This window comes from Triticum urartu, chromosome 1, assembly GCF_003073215.2.
Source record: "Triticum urartu cultivar G1812 chromosome 1, Tu2.1, whole genome shotgun sequence".
Classification (NCBI taxonomy): domain Eukaryota; kingdom Viridiplantae; phylum Streptophyta; class Magnoliopsida; order Poales; family Poaceae; genus Triticum; species Triticum urartu.
The window spans coordinates 17,805,081-17,830,303 of NC_053022.1; the positions used below are offsets into that span (position 1 = coordinate 17,805,081).

The window sequence follows — 25,223 nt, forward strand, 5'->3', positions numbered from 1 at the left end:
GTCCGGTCAATTCTCCACCAGATCTCTCTATCTGGCCATCGCCCCCTCGCTCGGCCATGAGGCTCTCTCCCCCATTTGGGAGATTCGCCTCCCCTTGAAAATTAGGATCTTCATGTGGCAGCAGATTCGTGGTCGCCTCCCTTCTAGCGTTGAGGTTCCGAAGCGCAATGGCCCTGGTGATGGGTGTTACCCACTCTGTGGGCCTGAAGAAGATTCGAACCATATCTTCTTCACCTGCATGTCTGTGTAGTTCCTACGGAGCTGTTTACGCGAGATTGTGGGTGGAAGCTGGGCTCATACCACCTTCCACACTCTCTTTGCTGAACTCCAGGCGATCCGCCCCACGTTGCGCCACATTAGGTGGCTGACCATTGGGGTCCTTGCCTGGACGCTGTGGACTGTTAGGAATAAACTTGTGACTCGGCATATCCCTCTTCGTCGTGCTACTGACGCTTTGTTCAAATGGTCTGGTTACTTGCAGCTTTGGTGGCCGCTTAGCCGCCCCAGGGAGAGAGACGCCATCACCTCCATCATCACACAGCTTCGCGCGATGGCTCTCCGGATGGCCCCGCCGCTACCCCCACCACCGCCTGAGCCAGATTAGCTCTTCTTCGTCATCGACACCGCTGCCGTTTGTTGTCTGTGCGTTCCCTGTTGATTTGTTGGGCTTGTTGTGTTGTGCCCACAGCTGAACCTGTGTTGTGTGTTGTGTTTCGTGCGTGTGTTGGACCTTCGCGCGGTGGCGTTGGGTGTGTGTATGTTTCGGATGATTCCTTGTGGACTTTGTGCTCGGTGGTTGCTTTATTTATAAAGCAGGGCGAAAGCCTTTTTCGGTAAAATCTCTAGTTACTAGGAGCAAGCCAAGAAGAGGCATAGTTTCATGATAATAAAGAAGATTAAACTATACTGGAAAAGAGCAAGGAACTGAACAAGATCAGGTTACAACACTGAGTGTCATGATAATGTACTTGGTAACACCCAAAAATCACGCGGTAAAGCAGGACTCAAAACTGAAGTACTGAAATGAAGAACTATATGCGCATAAATACCAATAAGTGATTTGCACAGTAGTAAAAAAACACATATCTGTACTGGAGATCATGCTTGCTAGTCACCTTATCTATATACACCCTCCATAACTTGATATAAGATGTTTTTTGACACTATCATAGTGCCAAAAAACATTCTTCTAGTAAGTTACATAGGTAGTACTTTTTAGATAATGCGGTTATCTTGACTATAGAATTACTGAACAAATGATTTTAAAACAATTTTGCACAGATCCAATCCATTCTCAATTTATCATAAACAAGATCCGTTAACAGCACTACCTGTCTTTTTCCCCACAGTGCACTATCAGCCTATAGACATATGCGCATGTGTAACTAGTTCAGTTCAGTTCAACAGCTCTATCTGCCTCCGTCTTCGCTATTATGCAAGATGCTTGAGCCAACCATTGCAGTTGAGACGTGTGACAATCAAGAGTTCCCTAGAGTTTGGTTCAAAGGCTAAGGACTCCCTGCCACCTTCATAGGGGCACTAAGGCCGAGCATGAAAAGAAAAAAATTTGGCACCTACGTTATACCAGTTGTGCATCTCTGAGTCGTTTTGCCAACTTAAAATGGCCATAGGACGACTTAGTTTGCGCTGCCATTTTCCTGACACTGTGAGTTGTCTATGAGGTTCAAGTAGACTGCCAGCTTTTCATGTTTTATTAGAACACAAAACTTTGTCTTTTTTACCGAGGAGATGTTTTTGCATACAACACAGTCGGGCACTAATTTTTCTAAACATGAAAAAGAACATAAATTACATATTATTTTCTATGTGTTTTCATTTTACTGTTTTTCCTTGAAGCATATGTCATGTGCATGTCTTTTGGCATACATCAAGCAGCCCAGTCTAGTCTTCAAAGTTTGGCGCTCGTAGTTCCAGGACAATGCAGATAAACAAGGAAATTATCGCAGCCCTCAAGTCGTCCTTTGACCATAGAGAAGAAAGCACACTGGAGGCCCTCAAGTCAGACTATGGAGCGTAGCGTCAGTCATGTGCTCTCCCGCATCCCCAGTTCATTGGGAAGATAGATTATATGTGCTACACTGATCGACGAGTACTAAAAGCACAAGAGCTGACAATTGACAGCCATGTGGTCCGATTTAAGAGTCACCAGGTCAGCACCAAGAAACAAGACAGACGGAGGAGGCTTTAGTCTTCAGCATACCACTCACTACGTCTTTAACTAAAGGAGTAGGCATTGCTGCATTTCTTACAGGCTTATATACTTAATAAGGGTGTACCCGGATAGAAGTAGAGGCACAAAATAACTAGCTAGCTCCATACATACCTTGAGTAGTTCCTAAGCAGAGAGTGCAATGGAGAGGGCTGACCAGATGTTGGCGGTGGTGTTGAGCACTGGAGTTGCACCTCCGATGTTGGCGATGGCGTCGAGCACCGGCATTGCACCTCCGGTGTTGGCGATGCCATCGAGCACCGGCAATGTTGGAGAGAGCTCGTCAAATGCTCTGGCGGTTGGTCTTTGGGATGCCCAGCAGTTGGAGAAGAAGCCGTCCGGCAGCAATGATTTGCCTGCTGCAGCTGGCCGGGAAAGGAAGCCGGTGCCTATAAATCCCTTGCTGCTGGCATCGGCAAGTTTTGGCTCCTGGATGGCAATGAATTATCTTTTCAGCAAGGAAGACAAACAAGCACCACCAATGGTCCAGCCTACTCAGGTATTTCTTGACTTGCTAGTGGGATACCCTGCCGGCAACATCACTGAAGGAAGATTGACGGTGCAGCAAGCTTGTAAAGATGTAGAAAATGTGGTTGATCAGCCTGCTTCACCCACAACGGCTCTGCTTCTGAAGGGCGTCACTGCCATGGGAGACACCGCACTACATTCGGTTGCAAGCAATGGTGACAGCGATAAATTCTTGATGTGTGTTAGCATCATCATCGAGAGGGACCAAGGCCTCCTGTTTGCAGTGAATAAAATGGGAGACACGCCCTTGCATTGTGCTGCCAGAGCAGGTAAATCCCAAATGGTGTCTTATCTCATTGAACTAGCTAGAGGTGCCAATAGGTTGCATGAACTCTTGAGAAAGGAAAACGGAGTTAAGGAGACGGCCTTGCATGACGCTGTCCGCACTGGGAATGAGGATATTGTGGTGACTCTGTTGACGGTGGATCCCGAGTTGGGTAATTATCCTGAAGAAGGCACTTCACCATTGTACCTAGCAACTGTACTGGCAAAATATGCCATTGCACGGACACTGCATTATAAAAGCAATGGCAATCTCTCATATTCCGGACCATACGGGCAAAATGCACTACATGCTGCAACTTTTCAAGGTATTAATTTTCTATTTTCAAAGTTTGGGGCTACAAATTACCGATGGAGTAGATGTTTCATCCTAGCATTATAGGATTGATATTACACTACTCCCTCCATTCCTAAATATTTGTCTTTCTAGAGATTTCAACAAGTGACTACATACGGAGCAAAATGAGTGAATCTACACTTTAAAATATGTCTATATACATCCGTATGTGGTAGTCCATTTGAAATCTCTAAAAAGACATATTTAGGAACGTAGGGAGTAATAAGGTGCATCATCTTTTCTGGAAGCTCATAAAAAAAAGGTGCATGAGTAAAGACAATGTGTGCCAGTAAGACTTGTGTTGGTCCGTGGGGACAGTCTAGAGCCTAGGAGTTACAGTAGATGCATAAATTATTTCAAAGTTAAAATCCATTGGCTGTATTTTTTGTTGTATGCAGATGTGTATACATTACGTGAGGGATGGTGCAAGACTTTCTGATGTTTTTGCTACTGAGGTAGAATAGAAGTGAGGCTCGAACTATTTAGTTGGTTCAAAGATAGCCTTGACATGACCGTATAACCCTATTAGGTTGTTTTGTCAAGGTTGTACGGAAAAGAAGTGAATCTTTGAAAACTTTTCTTGTAGATAATCTCTTGATCGTCATGTTTCTTCACTCCCCTTGACTAACGAACAAATACAACATTTTCAGGTGTCGCAAAACATATGGTGAACTGGAATACTAGCCTTACCACTTATGGGGATAGACACGGGATTACACCTCTTCACTTCGCTTCAGGTGTCGGCGGTTCTATTTCTAATGAATTCAGACAGTTATTAGAAGCTAACCCAGCACCAGTATACCAGGCAACTAACAATGGATTTTTTCCTATACATGTTGCTGCCTCTGTGGGCACGAAATTTACCATAAGCATTATTCTTGCAAAGTTTCCTAGTAGTGCCGGATTGCGCACTGCTCAGGGACGGACATTCCTTCATGTTGCAGTTGAGAGAAAAAGATTGGACATAGTCTCCTTTGTATGCCAAACTCCTTCTTTAGACTGGATTTTAAATATGCGAGACAATGATGGCAACACTGCATTGCATTTGGCAGTCCGGGCTGGAAAGCTTCGAACTTTTTGTCCTCTATATGGGAACAAAGGAGTGCACTTAAGTTTAGCAAATAACAAAAGCCAGACTCCCCTTGATATCGCCAGAGCCTTGCTTCCTCATGGAATGCATTACGAATGGGTAACATACTCTCACCTCATAATTTTTCAAGTCTGCTTCTTCTAGCGAAACAAAATAGTCAATGGCTCATACCTCTATAGGTTGAAGGTTCTCATATTCTCTTCTATTTATTTTTCAGAACAGTGATTGCCAGATATACCGGGCACTCTTATCGGGCGGTGCTAGACATAGTTTTCTTGTCCCGCATCAGATTGAAGGAAATTATAGTAATCAATCAAAACAAAAGCAGGTTGAAGAAGCAGAGAAGGTGAAAGAGTCAAGCCAAATACTAGGCATCGGTTCAGTTTTAATAACAACTGTGGCATTTGGTGCAACTTTTGCTGTTCCCGGAGGCTTCATAGCGGACGATCATACCAACAGAGGCACACCAACACTTGCTGGGACGTATACATTTGACGCGTTCATGATGGCCAATGCGTTAGCTTTCATTTGCGCCTCGATAGCTACTGTTGGTCTCATGTTCTCTGGATCTCCTTTGATTAACATGAAGAGCCGCAGAATCAACTTGAACACATCTGTGTACTTTTTGTATAGTTCGGTCACATGCTTGTCTGCTGCTTTTGGACTGGGTGTCTATATGGTGCTAGCTGAAGTTGCTGAAGCTACTGGCATTGTGATCTGTGTGCTCAGTCCTCTCGTAGCTCTATATGGAGGTCTTGAAGTCTTAATGAAGTTCTGTATTCTTGCACAACCGGTATGGGTTCGGCTGGGACCAGTTCGCGCATCAAAGTGGCTTGCATACACGCTTGTTTCCATACTGTTGATGGGACTTTGGCCCTTCATTATTATCTTTGGTTGGGCTGCAATTGCACGGAAGCTCCGAAACCACTGACGACAAGAGGTATCAAATATGTGATGAGCTGAAGCTAAACGAAGTGGGCCTGCTAAGCTTTGTGACTTAGTCATTCATCAGCATATGTTTGTTCAGAACCTATGGTGTGAGTTATCTTGGCTTGTACTTCCTCCGTCCCATAATATAAGAGCGTTTTTCACACTAGTGTAGTGTGAAAAACGCTCTTATATTATGGGACAGAGGGAGTAACTTTCTTTCCTTGGAGTACCTGTGCTTGTAATAAGTAAACAACGTTTGCCAAAATTTTCCTAAGACTGCAGTCCGTCCGAATGGTTGTGTATCCGACGTCTGTGCGCAAAGCATGTATGGTTGATTTTGCACTGTGTGGTATTATATCGCGACTAGTACATAATCCGAACAGATTAATTAGGTGACGCTGGTTTTACCACGTTGAAAGTTTGACTCGAGTTGTGTGTGGGATTCCAGGGCAAACGAACGTGCATATGACTTGTCAGTGTAAATGCTACTCCATAAATCCGAAGATGACAGTAGCGTAAGTCATGCTGTTTGGAGTTACTGAGTCTTGCTTTGGTCAAGAATATGGAGAACATGGAATAGTAGTAATAGTTTTCCAAATAGCTATGGTTGTTCCAGCAGCAGGAGGCGGGTGTGACTGATTAACGGTTGAAATGTAGTTTGGATTAAGTGGCTCAATGACCTTCAGCCCGGCCTTGTGCTAAGATTGCGGCCGGCCCTCCAACAGCTAGTTCAGCACTGCCATGAGGCTTAGGTGAGTGGTTTGGGTAGTGGCCCAGCTAGCACCCCTTCATCTTTTTGGATAGGAGTAGCGGCATGTGTTGCCAAAATGGTGGATTCAGGCACATTGTTGTAATACTTTGTAAGGTCCTCGAGAATAATCAATAAAGTGGCCGTATGCATCTCCCAGATGCAGACGCCGGGGGTAATCCTCCTTTTCTAAAAAAAAATGATGTGAGTGACTATGATCCCTACACAATTAACAAGGATCGCACAAGGCAAAGTCAGGCGGGTTTGGGGCGATGAGGAACTACACAGAGGGGACGGGTTTAAAATGCATGGTTATGTTTCTTCGGAGATTAGAATTCAAGATACACAGGCCAGGCCTTTAAACGAGTTGGCGCTAAGCACTTACATGTGGGTCTGAGGCTCTGTTTTTACCAAGCTGACCGCTTGGTCAGCTGTCCCAAGATTCACATCATTATCATCTACTGTGCTACTGCTGGTTATTGACAATATTTCTTGTCATGACACACATCAACTACATCTATGTGCATGTTAGGTAGGTCAGGCAACTTGACTCAGTGAACTGGGAACAATTTGAGACAGACAAGAAAAACAGGCACAACATACCAAGAAAATACCAGAGCAGAGTGTACCTCTCAAAATTGTTTCACCTCCATCTGAGATCAGGGAGCCTGTGATTTGTAATTCTGGAACGTTAAGTTCAATCTCACAAATAAATGTACCAAACCACACGGAATCTTTACTGTTTTTATCGGAGGTAAACTGATCATACCATCTCTATCAGAAGACGTGGTTGGAGCAGATCTATAGCCTGGCCTCAAATAACTTTTGAAAAAAGATATATATGTTGAAATATATTGTCTGCCTCCCTCCATCAATTCGGACTTTTGGATGAGCAGATCTATAGCCTGGCCTCAAATAACTTTGGATGAGTTAGCTGGAGCATGAATTCGATATGGTATCCGAGCCAAGAGGTCTTGAGACCCTGCCAACGCAGTATTAAAATAAAACGGTTCTACGGCCTACATTGATCCCACGTCTAAGGACTAAAATAACCTAGACGTGAGGGAGAGTGTTGAAATATATTGTCCGCCTCCCTCCATCAGTTTGAACTTTTGAATGAGTTGACTGGAGCATGAATTCGATAATATACATATATTTACTAGCTTGTTGGAGCAGTTCTCGGTAGCTATTGTGCAGTTCAGTACTTTGAAGCTCCCTTGTGGGTTCATCCTTGCCCTTAATCACACAAACTACTGCCAAAAAAGGAAATAAAATCAAATAAAGGAATGAATCAAAGTGCTAGTGTCTAACATCACTTGTTGAGCAAACTAGAAGAGATGCAGTATCATGATAAAGAAGATTAAACTATACTCGAAAAGAGTAAGGAAATAAACTAGATAAGGTTTCAACACCGAGTATCATGATAATATACTTGGTAACACCAAAAAAATCACATAGTAAAGCAGGACTCGCAACTGAAGTACTGAACTGGGGAACTATATATACGTGCACAAATATCAATAAGTAATTTGCAGAATAGTAAAAAAACACATATTTGTATTAGGGATAACTTATTACAAAATAAAATGAAATTCAGGTCATGCTTGCTGATCACCTTGTCTACATCTTTTTTTTAGATAATGTGGTTATCTCATCTATACAATTTCTGAACAGATGACTTTGAAACAATTTTGTACAGATCAAATCCATTATCAATTTATCATAAATAGGATCCATTAACGGCACTATCTGTCTTTTCTCCCAAACTGTACTATCAACCAATAGTCATATGCACAAGTTAACTAGTTCAGTTCAGTTCAGCAGCTCTATCTATTTCCATCTTCAGAATGATGCAAGATGCTTGAGCCAACCATTTTTTGTGAGCCTGCTTTTACCTTCCCCTGTTCTGCCTTTGGCTTCAGATCTGCCACCTTTCCTTTGATAAACCAAAGGTGCAGGAAGGCTGGCACTGTTTTTTTTTAAGAAAGGCATATGCATATTCAGAAAGTGAACCAAAATGGTGACAAAAATACCAAACAAAACAACATATTTGAATGTAAAATAGTGTAATTAGCTGGTAATAAAAGTGGCCTAATTTCAATCTTCCTCACTGTAATTAGTCTATGCTAATATACACATAGAAAAGTACTTTGTTCCTGTAGCTGCCAATGAAAATGGCCGAATCTGTTTATGTGGAACTCTAGCACTCACGGTCCAACATGCTAATCCAATATCACATAGAACAAGCTACATTCATACTAGAACCCAAGTACTCAGAACCTAGCCCACTGGGTGAATTAACAGAAAACATAACCTAATTTCTGGCTCAAAACGTAACAACCCAGTCTGCAAACCAAATTTGGTAGAAAAGCAACGAAATCGGGCAGGAGATATTCAGGATTTCTATCTCACACACGAATGTAGTATAGTCACTCACCTTGAACTAATCGGATGCAAAGGTTCTCTGATTCAGCGGCGTGGTTGCAGCTTCTCCTCTTCCTTCAGTCCTGAAGCCTCTAAATTAGTACCAAGTCTGCCTTCGTTAGTTGCTCCAACGTGGAAATCACTGCTGCTCCTCCACAACAACACCGCCCATTTGCGGCTCTATTTTTCCTTTCTACAGCGGTGTGTGTGAGTAATTGCGCGATGGGGGATCAAATCCATGTGTGTGCATTTTTTCAGTTTGGTCATCAGTAGTTCAGTGCTTGGTAGCTATATGTATGCCAGTTCAGTACTGATTCATGAACATACTTGGTAACAAAGATATGAGTAAGTTGACTCTAATACATACATGTATAGCGGCCAAAATGCTTTGTGGCTAATTATATGTTATCTTGTAGTGAGTAATACATTGCAATATATAGGAAGCAGAGAGATGGCCGAGTACATACTGCGTACATACTTCGATAGAATCAGTCTATCTATGACATCAAGCAAAACCATCCAGTGAAAATTAAGCTTATATAAATGAAACAAACTCACTTATTTTAGTTCCTGATGGGAATGCCCGTGTTTCAGGAATTATTACAGAAACAACCAACAATGTGTGCATGACAAGATGCAATTGCAAAGCAATCAAGAGCTGCTGATACTATTACAGTGCCATTATAAATAATTAAAAGCATGTACGCTTACAGTGCATAAGCGATTCTTATGATTTTTAATTACCGAAGGATGTAGGACGTGGATTTTTAGAGCACCTGCACCCCGGTCCTACTATCCTGACTGTCCAATATTGCTTTAAGATCTATGCAACATAACTAATTTTTTATATGAAATTTTCTCTTTTTTGTTTCTCTCACATAAAACATGTTTTGAAGTTCAAATCTTTGCAGTGTGGCAAAACTTTCTAACTAGAATCTAGGATAAATCTTTCAGAAATTTTTGTCAAACATAAATTTACAAAAAATATTTTAAAATTTTTAAAATCATTTTTTGTATATTTATATTTGACAAAAAATTCTGAAAGATTTATCCTAGATTCTAGTTAGAAAGCCTTGCCACGCTGCAAAAATTTGAACTTCAAGACATGTTTTATTTGAGAGAAACAAAAAAGAGAAATGTATTTACACGTATCGCGATGCAGGAAATGGATGGCTAGATATAGAGGGCCTGGGTGCAGGTGCTCTATTATATATTTTCGGAAGGATGTAGTTGCCGCTCTTTGCTATGCACAGAGCTCTGGAACATGCTTCATCATGTTCTGCGTCTCTGCCGCTCTTTGCTAGCTAGGCACGGAGCCCTGGAACATGCTTCATCTTGTCGTGCATCTGGTTCAAATCCCAGTCAGCCTTGAAGTCCCTGTGCAGGTCTAGCATCCAGAGCTTCTTCAGGGACCCAAGCGACTCGATGCCACGAGGGACCATACCGAGCTCCGAGAGCGACACGATGTAGATCCCATCAATGCACGGAATGGCACCCTCCTCAATCTCCAGTTGCTTGACATTAGGCATGCGCCTCAAGACGAGCGTCTTCAGCTGAGAGAAGCACCCTGCAGAAAGCACCAGTGTACCTGCACTGCTCACCCTGTTAAGGCTGAGATAAGTGAGAGCTGGCAGATGAGATGCCAGCAGCTGCAGCGGGTCTTCATTCCCAAGATTGCACCAACTCAGAGCCAGATACTTGATATTCTTCCCATGACCCTGAAATATTGGACACTTGAGCGTCCCATCGGCCCAGCCACCTCTAATGATCAGTCTGTGGAGCCTCTTGGAAATTGGCTTGAGTGCTTGGAACGTAAGTGTCTCCTTCTCGTCACATGCACAGAGAAGTAGGCTGGAAAGCAGAGGCATATCTGAGAGGGTTTTGAAAAGGTCATCACAGTTAGATGCATTGATGTTATCAACCCAAACAGTCTGCAGCTTATTCATTTTCTTCAGCTGAAGTGACAAGTCCTTGCTGGCATGGACGGTCTCAAGAGTTTGCAGTTCCTGGAAGTTGGAAATCATATTCGGCGCCTCGACTCCGACAAAGTACTGGAACTTCATCTGCTTCTCATCGGCAAACCTGTCAGCTAAAAGGTGTCGTAACTTCTCAACCTTCACAATTCCTGGCGGTAGTTTTTCTATTTTTGTTTGCTTGACGTCCAGCGTCTCGAGGTTTGACAGTTTTTCAATAGTGTCTGGCAGTGACTGAACTCTGGTGCGCCTCAAGCCGATGTAGCGGAGATTGAACAGATTCCCGATGGATGCCGGCACATGGCAGATTGCAGAGTCTTGAAGCTCGAGAACGGTAAGGTAGTTGGATCCAGACAAAACAGAGGAAATCATGTTGGTGGAGGACAAAGCTGCTGAAAGCGAGATGACGGTTCTGAGTCGTGGAAAATCCACTCCTGGAGCAGCTGCCATACTGTCTCTCCAACCACATGTTGAGAACCGGCGAACTTCTTTATCCATGAGCGTCATTTCGCCCTGATCACTCGCGGAGCCAAACCTCTCCTCTTTAGCAACAGCAAGAGCCAGGTCTCGAACAATGTCATGCATCTTACATGTACTAACCCTGAAGAGCTCATCCCTCTCCACAACTTCCAGCATATTCCGGCCGATGAGTTCCATGAGACTCCTCTCAGCCACTTCCTCCGGCGTGCTGTTATCTTTCTTCTTTGCAAAACCTTCAGCAACCCACAACCGCACAAGGTTCTCCCGTGACATTTCATAGTCTTCACGGAACAAGCTGCAGTACAGGAAGCAGTTCCTGAGATCACCAGGCAAGTCATGGTAGCTCAGATTAAGTATAGCCTGGACATGGTTATTCCCCCGCAGCTCGCTCCGGAGATGGTTGTACACCTGATTCCAGGCGTGCTCTGTTGGTTGCTTTGTGGACAATAGGCTGCCAGACGATACAATGGCCAATGGCAGGCCACGACACCGGTCAACTATAGCAGCCGCCACCTCCTCGAGCTCTGAAGGGCACTTGCGGCCCAGGCTGTTGTGGAAAGCCCTAGAGCAGAATAGCTTGAAAGATTCAACGCTACCCAATGGCTGCAATAGTAGGCGGTGCCTCACTGGAGCAAGAGCCGCAACATCTTCCTTCCGTGTTGTGATCATAACACGGCATCCTTGGAGACCCTGGAACGCACTGCACATCTGAGTATATGCTTCTTTATCCCACACATCATCAAGCACGATCAAACACTTCTTGTTTTGTAGTATCTTCTTTATAGCCTCTGTTAACTCATAAACATCAGCTTTAGAGCCCGCACTAAGAGGTGACGGCGGCGGCGACTCTTGTGTGTACTGTATCTTGGTGAGCAATGCCTTCAGCAAATCAACTACAACATACGCCCGTGACACCACAATCCAAGCATGAGCCTCAGGAAAGTTGGCTTTCTCCCGATCATACACATTTTTCACAAGGGTTGTCTTCCCCAAGCCTCCCATACCAGAAACAGTAATCACTGTGGTTTCTTTCTCATCGGTGGTCAGCCATTCGGTCAACTTGCTCCTGTTTTCACCAATTCCGACAAGGTCCTCATCACTAACACTTTCTGGAAAGCAGCCTCCCCATCGCTGCCTATCAATCTCTGCATGCTCATTTCTAATGGGTTGGACTATAGTACTCCAATAAATATGCAGTTCTTTGATGTGCCTGATCTCCCCCTCTATCTCTATAACTTCCTCAGCAATTTTACTGAAGACCTTAATATGGCGTGAACTTCTGAAGGCATACCGATTTAGGAAGCCTTCATCCTTGAGCTTCAGAGCCTCATATGAGTACTTGTCAATCACATCCTCAACATGGTAGGCCAGCCTCCTCACATTTCCAATCCAACCCTTGACGACATTGTTGCTGAGATGTGTTGTGCCCAAGTCTTGAATTACATCATTCATCGTCTTCAGCTCTATATCGATTCTTTTTATCTTTGCCGGCAATTCCTTTAGGTTGTCAACCTTCCTCGACAGCTTGTTGATGACAGCCAAGACAGCTTCATTCAAAACGATTGCCCCAATCTTTGACACAGCGAGCAGTATAGCCTCCGCCATCTGCTTCTGAAAAAACACCAACACAAAACAAGTTATATCAGTTTCAGGTCGGATAAAATGTAGCGCATATTATGTCGGATAAAATGTAGCGCATATTATGTTTATAAAGGATTATATGTCAGCTTGGACAAAATGTGGTGTATTATGTTTATAAAAGATTATACACATGGCTATATTGCCGCTTGGTATTTAGAAGTTTAGCCAATTTGTTAACCGAGCTTAATTATCTTCTGCCCATAACATGTACAGGAAAGACAAGCGCCATTGTATTATTATTATTATTACTCCCTCATGTCAAATTAATTGACGCAGCCTCTATAGAATGTCCATTCCTCCAATCCGAATTAATTTACACAGCCTCTACCCAATCAGAGGGAATATTTTTTTGATATAAAAGGAGCATGGATCCCACATTTTATTCATTTCACTGAAAACCGATATGGTGATACATCCAACATCCCCGCCGTCAGTCTCACACACATACAAAACCGCGCAAGACTTTCCAAGCACCAAACACACTATGGTATATATATAAAACTTTTCTACATCACACAGCTATGCAAAAACAGAACATAAAGCCACCTTACAGTTGTCAAGGACATAGAAAATCCACTCAACAGCACACTGAAAAATCGAGTGATGAAACATCATCTATATTAGTCACTGGAGCGTCAGTGCTTAGGCATAGATGGGTGGGAGAATGGCGGCCTCTGCCCAGAACATGTAGTAGGAAGATAAGCGCTATTGTAATATCTCTCTTTTTTTCCGATAAAAGGAGCATGGCTCCAGGCTTCCCTTTAAGATTTAACTGAAAACCAATTCGGTGATACAGCCAACATCCCCTGCCTTTCATCTGTCCTACACACATGCAGAAGTGCGCAAAACTTGGCCAGCCCCAAACACACCACGGTATATGTCAAGACAGAGAAATACTACATCACACGGTGATGCTGAAAGAAAACATGAAGCCAGTTTCTTATAAGTTGTACAGGACAGAGCAAATCCACTCAACAGCACGCTGAAAAATTGAGTGATGAAACTGGAAACATCATCTATGTTAGTTGGTCACAAGTGGTACTAGATGGGTGGAAAACCTATGATGGAGGCTTTCCTTTTTTCCATTCGATCCATGTTGGACCGGGTTCCATTGTCAGAGATAACGGAACATCCAAGAAAAGAAGATCAAGTTGATGATGGTGGCTTACCACGCGATCTGCTTCCGGGAGGTGGTTAGTGGCAGTTGGTGCCATGACAACCTCCCGGATCTGTTCGGGGAGGTCCTTAGACTCCCCTGCACTAGGCGCGCCCCCATTTGGGTGGCTCTGTGTACCCTTGCTTGGTCCCTTTGGTGTACCTGTAATAAACTAGTCATCGAACGCGTAATTCCGTGTCGTGTGACTAGGGCTGGACGTCCGAGCGAGCTTTTAGGCTCGGCTCAAAGCTCGCTCCAGCTCGGCCCGTTACAGCTCGGCCCGGTATGATAATTAGGTGAGCCGAGCTATGAAAATAGGCCCGATTCTCGACCGAGCCGAGCCGAGTTTCGCCCGGTCCAGCTTGGGGACTCGTTGAGGCCCATCCCAAATTCGCGTTAGGTCACAGCAGAGAGAGAGCACACACGCGACGCAGTTTCCTCACCCTTCTCCCTTTCTCTGCCCGGCGCCGCCACCACTCTCCTCGCCGCGCCGCAGGCTGGACTCATCGGGCTTGGCACCGATGGCGACGGCCGACGCCGCCTTCCCTCACCACAGCGGACACAGACGAACGTGTCTCCCCTGGTTTCTCACCGAACGACAGGAGCAGGTAAGCGATCTCTTCTCTCCTTCCCATCCTTGCCCGTAGCTCCCTGCACTGGCGCACACACACGCACCAATTTGATGGATGGATCATGGATGGATGCTTGTAGTTTCGGTTGGAGGGCGCGGCTAGCTAGGAAACAAGATGGATGGATGCTAGACGAGTTTGATGGATGGATGCTTGTGTTTGTTGGCTGGAGAGTGCAGCTAACTAGGATGTATGCTATGCTGCACGAATTTGATTGATGGATGGATGAATTTGTTTGTGCTTGATTGTGTAGACTGATTAGTGATTATTATCTATGTAAATTTTTGTTGATGATTGACCATTTGTTCTTCGCTGATGTATGCAGAGCCCCACTGTCGCAAGAATGGACAAGGAAAAGGGGAAGGAGAGTAGGAGGAGAAGGAGAAGGAGAGGAGCTTGGTGTCCATTATGAAGACTAAGCCGCTTGTCCCAGGAAGCAGAAGGGGAAGGGCAAGGGCAAGGGTTGTGTCGCTGCAGAGGAAGCGGGCCAAGGATTACAGCAATGTCCCGCTCGCCGAGTTGTTATTAAGGGTAAAAAAAGCTCCACCGCCTTGATGTCTTGCTGACCCTGCCGACGCCAAGAGCCGCACCAACCCCACTGTCTGCCGCTGGATGGCGGATCTCAAGACCGCCGCCTACCAAGCCGACCATGTCCTCAAAAACTTCCGCTACGAGGCGCTGTGGCGCTGTGCCGACGACCACATCCGCGCCCCTCCTCCGTGAGTCCTCGTCTCTATTTTCAGTTTAATTTGGAAATGGATTTTCTGTTTAATTTGGAAGTGGAAGCCCCGTAATCTATGGAAATTGAAGGCTTTTAATTTTACTGAAATTAAAGATGGTCATGTGTAGCTCTGTTGTTTTCATTCAGTTTATCTATACCAATATAAAAAGATCCAAAGGGGCAGATCCAACTGATTTCGGCTATCAAACTAAGTCAATCCAACGACCTAGACTGATTCAATGTCAAGCGTTCAACGTGTTTAACGTGTAATTAATATCATACCAAATATTACACTAATTACAAAATTAACATACAAATAATAGCATACCTAATATCCGCGTGCAATTAATATATTGCCTAAATATTAACGTGCATTGCACGTGCGCATTTACTAGTAAGTGTCAAGTGTCAAGTGTCAAATTTCATAGGACACTTGAAATCTAAGCATCAAAGAGGTTCAGTCAGTCTGTCCAGTGTCAACTAACACTTGAGATATTTGTCGAACACGTTCTGTAGTAGAAACGGAATCCTACATCTTCACCGGTACGGTTGTGCCAAATATGTGTGTCCAAGCTCCTGTGTTTGCTGTTTTTGCTATCTAAAGATCAAATATATGTGTGTGCAAGCTTATGTATGTGTCGTTCTTGGTATCCAAAAGTCAAATATAAGTTTGTACAAGCTCATGTATATGCTGTTTTTGGTATCCAAAAGTCAAATATATATTTGTACAAGCTCATGTATGTGTTGTTTTTGCTATCAAAAAGTCAAATATATGCGTGTCCAAGTTCATGTATGTGCTGTTTTTGTGTGCTAGGCAATGGAGCATGATAAGCAAGCGGAGAAGGATTATGAAGAGGAGGAAGAGAATGAGGGGGACGAGGATGAGCAAGGTACTGTGTTTGAGGAGGAGGAAGATTCTCATTTTGATGTCAAAGCGCCAAGTGTTATGCTATGCAAAATTGCATTGTTTGGCTGTCAACGTTCAATATTTTTGCTGTCTAAAGTTCAAAGGAGGAGCTGTCCAAAATTCAAAAGCAACGATGCTCAATTCTTTTCATCACTATGACCATTTTTAAACCATAGACTGCTAGATGTTGCGTTTTTGCAATATAAAGTGCTTCTTTTCCAAATTATGGCTTTAATTGCTGTAGAAGATCAAAACTAGTCTTTAAAAACAGGTTCTGTTACATCCCAGCTGTTATGGCGCCAGCTGGCTCACGAGCCGGCTCGGTCTGAGCCGAGCCACAGCAAAAACAAGCCGAGCCGTCTAAAGCAGGCTCGTTGGCTGAGCGAGCCGAGCCGAGCCGAGCCGAGCCGCTTGAGAGCGAGCCAAAGCCAGGCTCGGATCAAACTCGGCTCGGCTCGGCTCGTGTCCAGCCCTATGTGTGACTGATGTGATCTATAAAATGTGTGGCTTCTTACAGCTCTGGAGATCGAGACGTCATCGACAACATAATTGCGGGTCTTTGTTCCTTGGCGTCGGCTTTTGCTCCACCACCATCACCGCCGCCGCCGCCGCCCTCCGAGCCGGATTAGCTTTTGTTCTTTGGGTCTTGTCTTGCTGTGCCCCAGCGTGATTCTATGACTTGATTGTACTTTGTACTGCTATGTGAGATGCTTGGTTCTTTGCTTTATAATATATAAAGCGGGAGAACCCTTTTTTCATAAAACTGAAAACTAATACGGTGATACAGCCAACATCCCCTGCCTTTCATCCGTCTCACACACATGCAGAATTGCGCAGAACTTGGCCAGCCGCCAAGCCCCAAACACACCACAGTTTATTGAAAGGAAAAAAGCCACAGTACATCACACAGAGATTCTAAAAGAGAAGACCCAGCTTGGGCATAGCAAATCCACTGAATAACACTCTGAAAAAATCGAGTGATGAAACATCATCTATGTTTTTTCTTTTTCTGTTTTTGCATCTACTGTATATGTTAGCTAGTCAGTGGGAGTGGGACCATAGATGGGTGGAAAACCTATTCTCCAGTGGTGGATGAACCCAAATCGGTATGCAAGACTGCAGCAACATCTATGGGGCCGGGTTCCACTGTCAGAGATAACGGAGCATCAAAAAAAGAAGATAAAGTTGATGATGGAGGCTTGGCTTACCACGCGATCTGCCTCCCGGCCGTCGAGGCCGCTACCGTTGCTCTCCGCTCTAGTCGCCGCCGCCGCTGCCCTCTCGGTTCAGCTGCAGTCGCCGCCTGGGAATCTCAAGAAGCTCAGGCCGCAGCCTGGTCGTCTGGGTGGTAGGGAGTGGGGATTACGGAAGAAGGCAGGACTGCACGAGGCAGAGGCATGGCAGGAGGGAGAGCGGTGGAGGGGTGGAGCCGCTGGATCCATGGGCTGGGCGGAGGGAGCTTTGTAGATTTGGGGATATCTTGGTTGGTGCTCGGACTGATTGCTTGACCTGAACTGGGTCGTGGGTGTGGGTCGTCGGGGGAGGCGACCTGCGGCACCCTTTCCTTTCCTGCCAAATTCCATTCCGCGTCCAAGGCGCGGAACAGACGCGGTTTTCTAAAAAAATTAACAGGATACAGAACCAAACGCTCATATATACGCGCATACACTCGTCCATATAAACGGTACACACGCATCCTACCTCTATAAGCACCCTCGAAAGAAGGAGTCGAGATATCGTCTTTTGAGATTTACAAAGTTATTGTAGGCACCTCGTCGTCGACGAACACGTCTCGACTTGAACTCTGGTGGGCTGGTGATACCACTGTCTCTCAAACTATCCAACCATTGTTGCTTCGCGGACATAGTTTCTGCTAGTTGTTGTTTTTCTGCTTCATACAAATACGCGACGAACTTTTTACAAAAAAAATATGCAGTGGATATTTTTACAAACACATGATAAACATCTTATAAATATGCCACGGACACATGATGATCCATTTTTGTATATAAAGTCATTTTGACTTTTTTTGCGGGTGACGGTCATTTTCAGAATTTCACAACCAAATCTTCTTTTTAAAAGGACCCCGATAAGTGCCGAATGTTCGGGATTTTGACCATGGCAAATCGAACATTTTTTATGACAATTTATATTTGTTGACCATAGCAAATTTAGTTGGTAAGTACGGCAAATCCGCCCTCGCTTCGTTTTTTGCTTGCCATCCTCACCAACAAAACTTGTCGTTCTCGCGTCAACTAAAATTGCCATAAAGATCGTTCAATTTGCCATGGTTAAAAATCCATCGTTCGGATTTATTGTTTTCATTTCAAAATCTATGAGTGATTTCAATGGTTGAGCGTGGAATATGAACATTCCCCGTTCATCAATCATCTTTCTTTCTTTCTTTCCATAGTAAATTCCACGCCATATCAGGCACTCCCAACGAACACGAGCATATATTTTTTATACACTCATTTCTATGAATGCACGCACGCATACCCTACCCTATGACTATGAGCACTTTCGAGAGACCGAGTCAGCACATCATTGACGAAGTCGCCAGGGAGGAAAGTCTTCTCTTACTGAACACTCGTCTCCCGAAAGACTGAAATAAATCTAAAAAATGCAAGCACTAGTGTAACTTTAGGACTTGAACCTTGATAGGCTGGAAGGGATACCATTATCCTACTAATCATCTAACCGCATATTGATTCGCAAATCAATGCATTTTCATTCTACTAACCATCTAACCATATATTGATTCGCAAATCAATGCATTTTCAATCATGATAGTACAACAGATTTTAGCCTTGGAGGTTTCGGTGGTTATAGTAATGGCCAAAGTGGTGGCCTAGTGCTATTTTGAGATTGCCATTATTAATGAAATGCTTTCTACCAGTTTGTAGTGCTAAATGGCCTCTAGGTTCAGCCGCTTGGAGATCGTAATATCCAAAGGGCATTTTAATCCAATACTCCCTCTGTACACTAACATAAGACATTTTTGCAGTTCAATTATCAAGAAAAATGACAATCACAATTTTAAGACAACTGGGCGCAGAACAACCAGTAAAAAAATTCTTCTGTTCATTGTCTGAATTAGAAAAGAAAGTCGCACGGTTTAAGATTCTAGCAACATACACGGTGCATGTTGATGCACGCGTCTTCTCAAAGAAGCTACTACTCTCCGGACCGTTTACACATTTCGAGCCTAGCAGCACCCATACCATATGCATTTACACTATGTCCAGATCAACAAGATGTTGACACTTGACAGCCCGTATATGCAAAAATAAAAAGATGCAATCTCAATGCTTGTTGCAGCCTGACGCCGTCACTTTTCCTGTCTCTCTCTGCTTCTTCCTCTTCTTCAATCTTGAGAAATTAATTAATTATCAGCTGTCAACATGCCTTCTATTGTATCTGCCCCAAGAATCTGCAACAGCGCAGTAATGCCAAGAAGAATCAAGAATCCAAGACGTGAGTGAACTTCCGGGATTCGGACTAGCGATAGCGCTGGTACATCCTCCGCAGATCTCGGCAGTGTATGCACGTCCACGGAGTCAGTGGAGGATCGAGGCAATACGAGTGTACCCACTGTGATTGACAGACATGGCAGCTCAGTATGAGCTCTTCAGGCTCACGGCTATGGCACATGTAGCAGGCCCCTTGGGCAGACTGCAGGTTGGGTTCGGCAGACAGGTGAGCATCGTAAAAAACACAAGTACATCAAGTCAAGCAATAGCAGTTTTTGCATGGTGGAACCAGAGATCTCACTCACCGATGATGATCCAGGAAGGTCGCCGTGGCCTTCGTCAGTAAACATGAAGATGTTGGTTGAAGCTCCACAAGGGACAGGGGTCTGCGAGTATATCTTCTGATCTGAAGTACCGGCCTCGTCCACCTTGCTGATCCAGGAGAAACTGGCTTTGCAAAGTGGGCACGTTGAGACCTTTCCCCTGGAAGACTGAAACACACAGCATGCACGTGTGTAAGTAGCAGCTACTACAGCAAATAATTTCTGATCGAAAATTACTAGTTACAAACAGAAGAGGCTAACTAGAAGCATATGTTTTTAGCTGACACTAAGTAATTTGTTTTGCTCAAGGCCTGCCTGCCGAGAGCTACTGGGAATGGTGACTGTATGTTCAATTTTCATCTTATGAAAACTGGAAACATGTATTTCAATCAGGATGAAGTGCTATACTGCTGTCCTGAATCCAGGCTACCGTGCAAGCATTAAGTGCATATTTTGTGTTTCGTATAGTAGAGCAACGTATATACCTCAGAAATATTGGTGTACAAAAGAAAACACATTATAAGCAGATTTGAAGGAATGAATTTAACTAAAGGATTTTATTTATGTTGACGCAACATACCAGACAATCCGCCCATCCTTGAATGCATGAATAACAGAACCGATGTCCACATGGTAAGATGCCCCTCGAGGAAGAAAAATCAGTCCAGCAAATGACACATGAAAGCTCTGCTTGTCTTTGCAGGCTCGATGATTCTTCCATGGTGGGCTTCTCATCATCTCCCTTGTCATGATCAGCTGTGATGCCAAGGTCACTTTGATCTATTTTCTCTTGTGTACAGAAAGATGGTTCATGTCCTGACAAATCACCAGGTTGCAAGCTTCTTGACCTCTCACCCAAATCAATAGTTTCTTGCTCTTCACTCTTTTCCGGTTCGTAATCATGCATACTAGTTTCACAATGATCGTATATGCTTTCCAAGGTAGACTGCCGAAATGATGGTGCATTTGTGCTCCTTATTTTTCTCCGGGCTTCTGTAGTCGAAGTATCAAACATTTGTAGTTCCTCGAAACTATCTGACAAACTATCATCAGATAATTCCAAAAGAGAGCGTGCATGCTTGCTTCGTGATCCCTTTCCCATAGGATCATTTCTTTCGCCCATCTGACCAACAACCTCATTACGCAGGAGACCTGACAAGTTTCCTTTTTGCTTCGATGTGCTCCGAGATGAAGTATAACTTGACGTGTGAAGGCCTTCTCTTATCTGTATTTTCATTAGATATATGTGTAAGTTTACAACTGAGAATAGAACAGTGACAATGAAACAAGCTGAAACACAAAGTCAACTGCTCATGTTATCTATTCATCAAAAACCACATCAGTATTTTCTAATCTTGGGAATGTAAATGTAACTCATGCAATATTCAAGGTCATCTACATAGCAATAACAGTTCATATAGGTGCCCTTTCCAGTTTCAAGCATTAGCAGGTCATTTCGTAGTCAGGACTTAGGATGGAGGACTTCACTGTGTAACAAAAATATTGGTAGGTTACATAAACAGAATGAAGACCTTATGACAGCACAAAATGAAATCAAAAGTTTGTCAGGCTAAAGCTAGGCAAATGAATTTATTTCAAAATGGTTCCAACAGAGTACGATTTGCAAATTACCATTAAACTTGAAGCATTGTCCCGCAAATGTAGGATATCTTTATCAGCTGACTTCTGCTCACGCTTTAAACGCTTTTTTCCTCCTTTAACATCTCCTGAACGAATCTTCTTCGGATTCTCGGCAACGACTAAATTCTGAAGGTGACAGGGCAACCAAGCTCCATCAGGTAATTTACAGCATAACATGTCAGGAATAATGACACTTCTGAAAAAATAACACATTCTTCTAAGACCATCAACTATTTGGGGCAACGAAGAGAAACCACAATGGGATGAATCACAGCACAATACTTATAAAATATATAACAGAGTGAAATACACAAAAAAAAAATTAGAACACTGTCTTACTATATAGAGCATCCCTGTTGCATGATCTGTCATCACACAGCAAATCTCTTACAGAAAAGAGTAGCTTTTACTTAAGGAAATGGATCTAAACAGTGTTGTATTTGTTATCTGAAATGAATGAAAAAAATTGAACGGGTGAAATGCAAAACCTGAAGACCAAATGGAGAATTAAGGGATTGGATTCACAAACTAAATCAATTGGAAATAATGGCTCTTACTTCTTTTAATAGGGATGATTCCACCCAGTCCTGATGCTCAAAATCAGAATCAGAATCATCGATCTTGAGCACATCCCTGGCGTATGAAGTACCGCATAAATTAGAAGGTAACTCTTTTAAGCATGGATCCTCCCTGAAACTTGAAGCATTGTCTCGCGGACGTAGGATATCTTTATCAGTTGACTTCCGCTCACGCTTTAAATGCTTTTTTCCTCCTTTAACATCGCCTGAATGAATCTTCTTCGAATTCCCGGCAACAACTAAATTCTGAAGGCAACAGGGAAGCTCCATCAGGGAAATTTACAGCATAACATGTCATGAATAATGACACTTCAGAAAAAATATTGTATTTTTCTAAGACCATCAACCATTTGGGCCAATGGAGGGAAACCACAATGTGATGGATAACAGCACAGTACTTACACGATATATAATAGAGTGAAATAAACAAAAATTTGGGCCACTTCTGAGAAACATCAACTTTACCGACTCAAATTAACAGCTTAAATGAAAACGATACAGAAAAGAAAAAGGTTCTGAAATTTGAGTACTACACATGCAGATAAAATATCAGATTCTAATACAAAAAATTCACATCACATTCAGGCCTTATAACTTACTTACAGGACATACATGGTGTATTTACTAAAATGTCAGAACCAATTAATTAATTGCTAACATATTTCTTCATTTATACAGTTACGGAAAGCAAGGACACTATCTTACTATACAGAGCATGCCTGTCACATGATCTTTAATCAGTAATCACACAGCAGATCTCTTACAGAAAATAATGGCTTTTACTTGAGGAGATGGATCTAAACAGTGTTGTATTTGTTATCTGAAATGAATGGACAAAATTGAACAGGTGAAATCTAAAACCTGAAGACTAAATGGAGAATCAAGAGATTGGGCTCATAAACTAAATCAATTGGAAAACTGAAAATAATGGCTCTTACTTCTTTTAATAGGGATGAACCCGACCATCCCTGATGCTCCCAATCAGAATCTGAATCATCAATCTTGACCACATCGCTGGCATATGAAGTGTTGCATAAATCAGAAGGCAACTCTTTCAGGCATGGATCCTCCCTGAATGCGTTTCTCTTGGACCGCTTGCCTGGCAAAGCAGACAGCTGTGGGACTGGCCCGGCTTCTTCACCACTGGACATCAAGCACAAGAAGATTTTCTGAGGATTACATAGTAAACAGTTTGATAGTGAGAAGAGGCATTATGCTACTTTGGCTAGTTTACCAGGCATCGACTAAGGGACACATAAAGAATTGTAAGATGACCACTGGGCCTTGTCGCACGTCTATATCATGTTAAGGTGAACTTATAGCCAAAGCCAGCAGGGTCAGAAATGTTCAGAACAATGTGCAGTCACAGCAAAACTGCTGCTGCAAACATGCACATGGAACGCAGAAACAGGTTGTGAAAATAATTCTTAGTCCCAATTTCCACATTTACTCCTAAAATCCATTGTGGAAGCGATTACCATGTACTGCCACATGTATAACTGCACCGCAACAACAGCTGAAGAAATCGGCTTACCTTTCCATGGTGTAGGGGCCCTCGGGGAGGCGCCTCCCCTCCCTGAGGCAGTCCTGGAACCAGCGGTGGCTGACGATGCGCACCCGAAGCCTCCTGGCGATGTCGTACTTCTTCCCCTCGAGCCTCCAGCAAACCTAATCGCAATTAAACAAGGGAAATCAGCAGGGCATGCATATAGAGTGGAAACCAGAGTCGACGAGGGCGCCGCCCGTGAAACATTCATTACCAGGTGGGTTATGGATCTGCTCATGGCGCCGACGTAGCTGGCGCCGGTCTCCGAGATGAGCTTCACGAGCCTGTGCCGCTCGTCGCCGTGGTAGCCGCTCACCGTCGCTATCACCCCGTCCATCCCCGCCACCGGCATGGCTCCGCCCCTGGCGCGAGGCTCCGGGGACGAGGCGGGCGCCCGAGGAGACCGGCCCGAGGACGGAGACGGCGGGTGGGAGGTTGGAGGCGCGGCGGCAGGCTGAGCGGAGGGAGGGCTGGCGGCGGCGGCTAGGGCCGGCCGAGATTTGGGAATGGGGAAAATATCGAGCGCGTACTGCCTCGATTTGGATCCAACCGGTGGCATTCCTGGCGTAAATTGTACCAACTCCGCGATTTCGAATTCGCATGTTCTTTTTTTTTCTTTTCCTTTGGCGTGTGCTGTGCAGCGATGGCCGTCCGATTCGCCCATCAGCCATCATCCACCGTTGGGCCATGGCAACCGGGTTGAACGCAGCGGCGAGCCCGTCTTCAGCGGTGATGACGCACGCAGGCATCATCGTCCGAGCGTTGCAGACGCCGTCGGACTCCACGGCGGCGGCATTGTCGGCACTCCAGTCATCGCCGTGCAACAACATCATTGACGAATCAATACATTCCCATCTCCATTTTCCGTCCATCTTAGTCGGTGGGCCATGTGAGGCAAGGCCGTCGGAAACAATGAATATCTTGACCTGAAGGAACTACAGGGGATTGGGGTTGGACCCGACCGTGGGCGGATTACGAGACTTGCTTGTACGGTCCTACAATCCAGTGGTGATGCTCTTAGCGGAGACAAAAAGATACGAGATACAATGAATAAGCTCAAATGAAGTCTAGGATTCCGACATGGGGTGGCGGTTAATTGTGAGGGAAGAAGTGATGGTTTAACTTTATGGTGGCAGGTTGATGTAGGCATTCTAAACTAGGAGAAACGGTCGTCTAGTCATCTACTTCTTGTGATGCTCTCGCCACTGCTCCGTGTCTCAATCCCTCATCTCGGGCAGGAAGAAGACACTCCCTCATGTCAACGATCCGCTTGCACATCTCATAGTTTGTGTACGCGTCCTTGACCGCGTACGTGACATGTTGTTCATCCAATCTCTCATGCCAGACACTGTGCCAGGCGTTCTTGTCCTTCTTGCTTTCAACCTTCATCTTCATGTAGTAGGAGGTTTGAGTTAGACCATCGTGTCGGTATTATATAGCTGCGGTGATCACACTTGAGGGGAGAACCTTTAGATTCACTGGAATCTATGATGAATCTCGTACTGAGCTCCGACAGAAGACATGGGATGTTCTAAGATATCATAAGTCCCAAGATGATATCCCCGAGATGTGTGCTAGTGATTTTA

General features: G+C 44.2%; 3 protein-coding genes across 5 annotated transcripts; 1 reads left to right on the plus strand and 2 right to left on the minus strand.

The window, feature by feature from the left end:
- Positions 1 to 2,438: 2,438 nt before the first annotated feature.
- On the plus strand, positions 2,439 to 5,522 carry LOC125532565 (ankyrin repeat-containing protein At2g01680-like). Its single transcript, XM_048696584.1, has 3 exons — positions 2,439 to 3,027; positions 4,028 to 4,566; positions 4,685 to 5,522. Exons 1-3 carry the CDS (start codon positions 2,439 to 2,441, stop codon positions 5,396 to 5,398), a joined length of 1,842 nt encoding a protein of 613 aa, XP_048552541.1. The 3' UTR covers positions 5,399 to 5,522.
- A 3,570-nt stretch (positions 5,523 to 9,092) lies between these two features.
- On the minus strand, positions 9,093 to 17,661 carry LOC125543281 (disease resistance protein RPM1-like). Of its 2 annotated transcripts, none has more exons than XM_048706593.1 (2): positions 17,285 to 17,661; positions 9,093 to 12,633 (listed from the first exon to the last, which is right to left on the minus strand). In XM_048706593.1, the coding sequence occupies exon 2, from the start codon at positions 12,625 to 12,627 to the stop codon at positions 9,874 to 9,876; it is 2,754 nt and encodes a 917-aa protein (XP_048562550.1). In that variant the 5' UTR covers positions 12,628 to 12,633; positions 17,285 to 17,661; the 3' UTR covers positions 9,093 to 9,873. The 2 variants fall into 2 exon arrangements, with proteins under 2 accessions (XP_048562550.1, XP_048562542.1); XM_048706585.1 differs by lacking the exon at positions 17,285 to 17,661 and adding an exon at positions 13,833 to 13,948.
- Positions 17,662 to 19,143: 1,482 nt separating this feature from the next.
- On the minus strand, positions 19,144 to 24,183 carry LOC125543294. Of its 2 annotated transcripts, XM_048706604.1 has the most exons (8): positions 23,852 to 24,183; positions 23,626 to 23,759; positions 23,030 to 23,234; positions 22,071 to 22,337; positions 21,505 to 21,639; positions 20,453 to 21,097; positions 19,855 to 20,040; positions 19,144 to 19,751 (listed from the first exon to the last, which is right to left on the minus strand). In XM_048706604.1, exons 1-8 carry the CDS (start codon positions 23,987 to 23,989, stop codon positions 19,578 to 19,580), a joined length of 1,884 nt encoding a protein of 627 aa, XP_048562561.1. In that variant the 5' UTR covers positions 23,990 to 24,183; the 3' UTR covers positions 19,144 to 19,577. The 2 variants fall into 2 exon arrangements, with proteins under 2 accessions (XP_048562561.1, XP_048562565.1); XM_048706608.1 differs by lacking the exon at positions 22,071 to 22,337.
- Between the last annotated feature and the right edge of the window lie 1,040 nt (positions 24,184 to 25,223).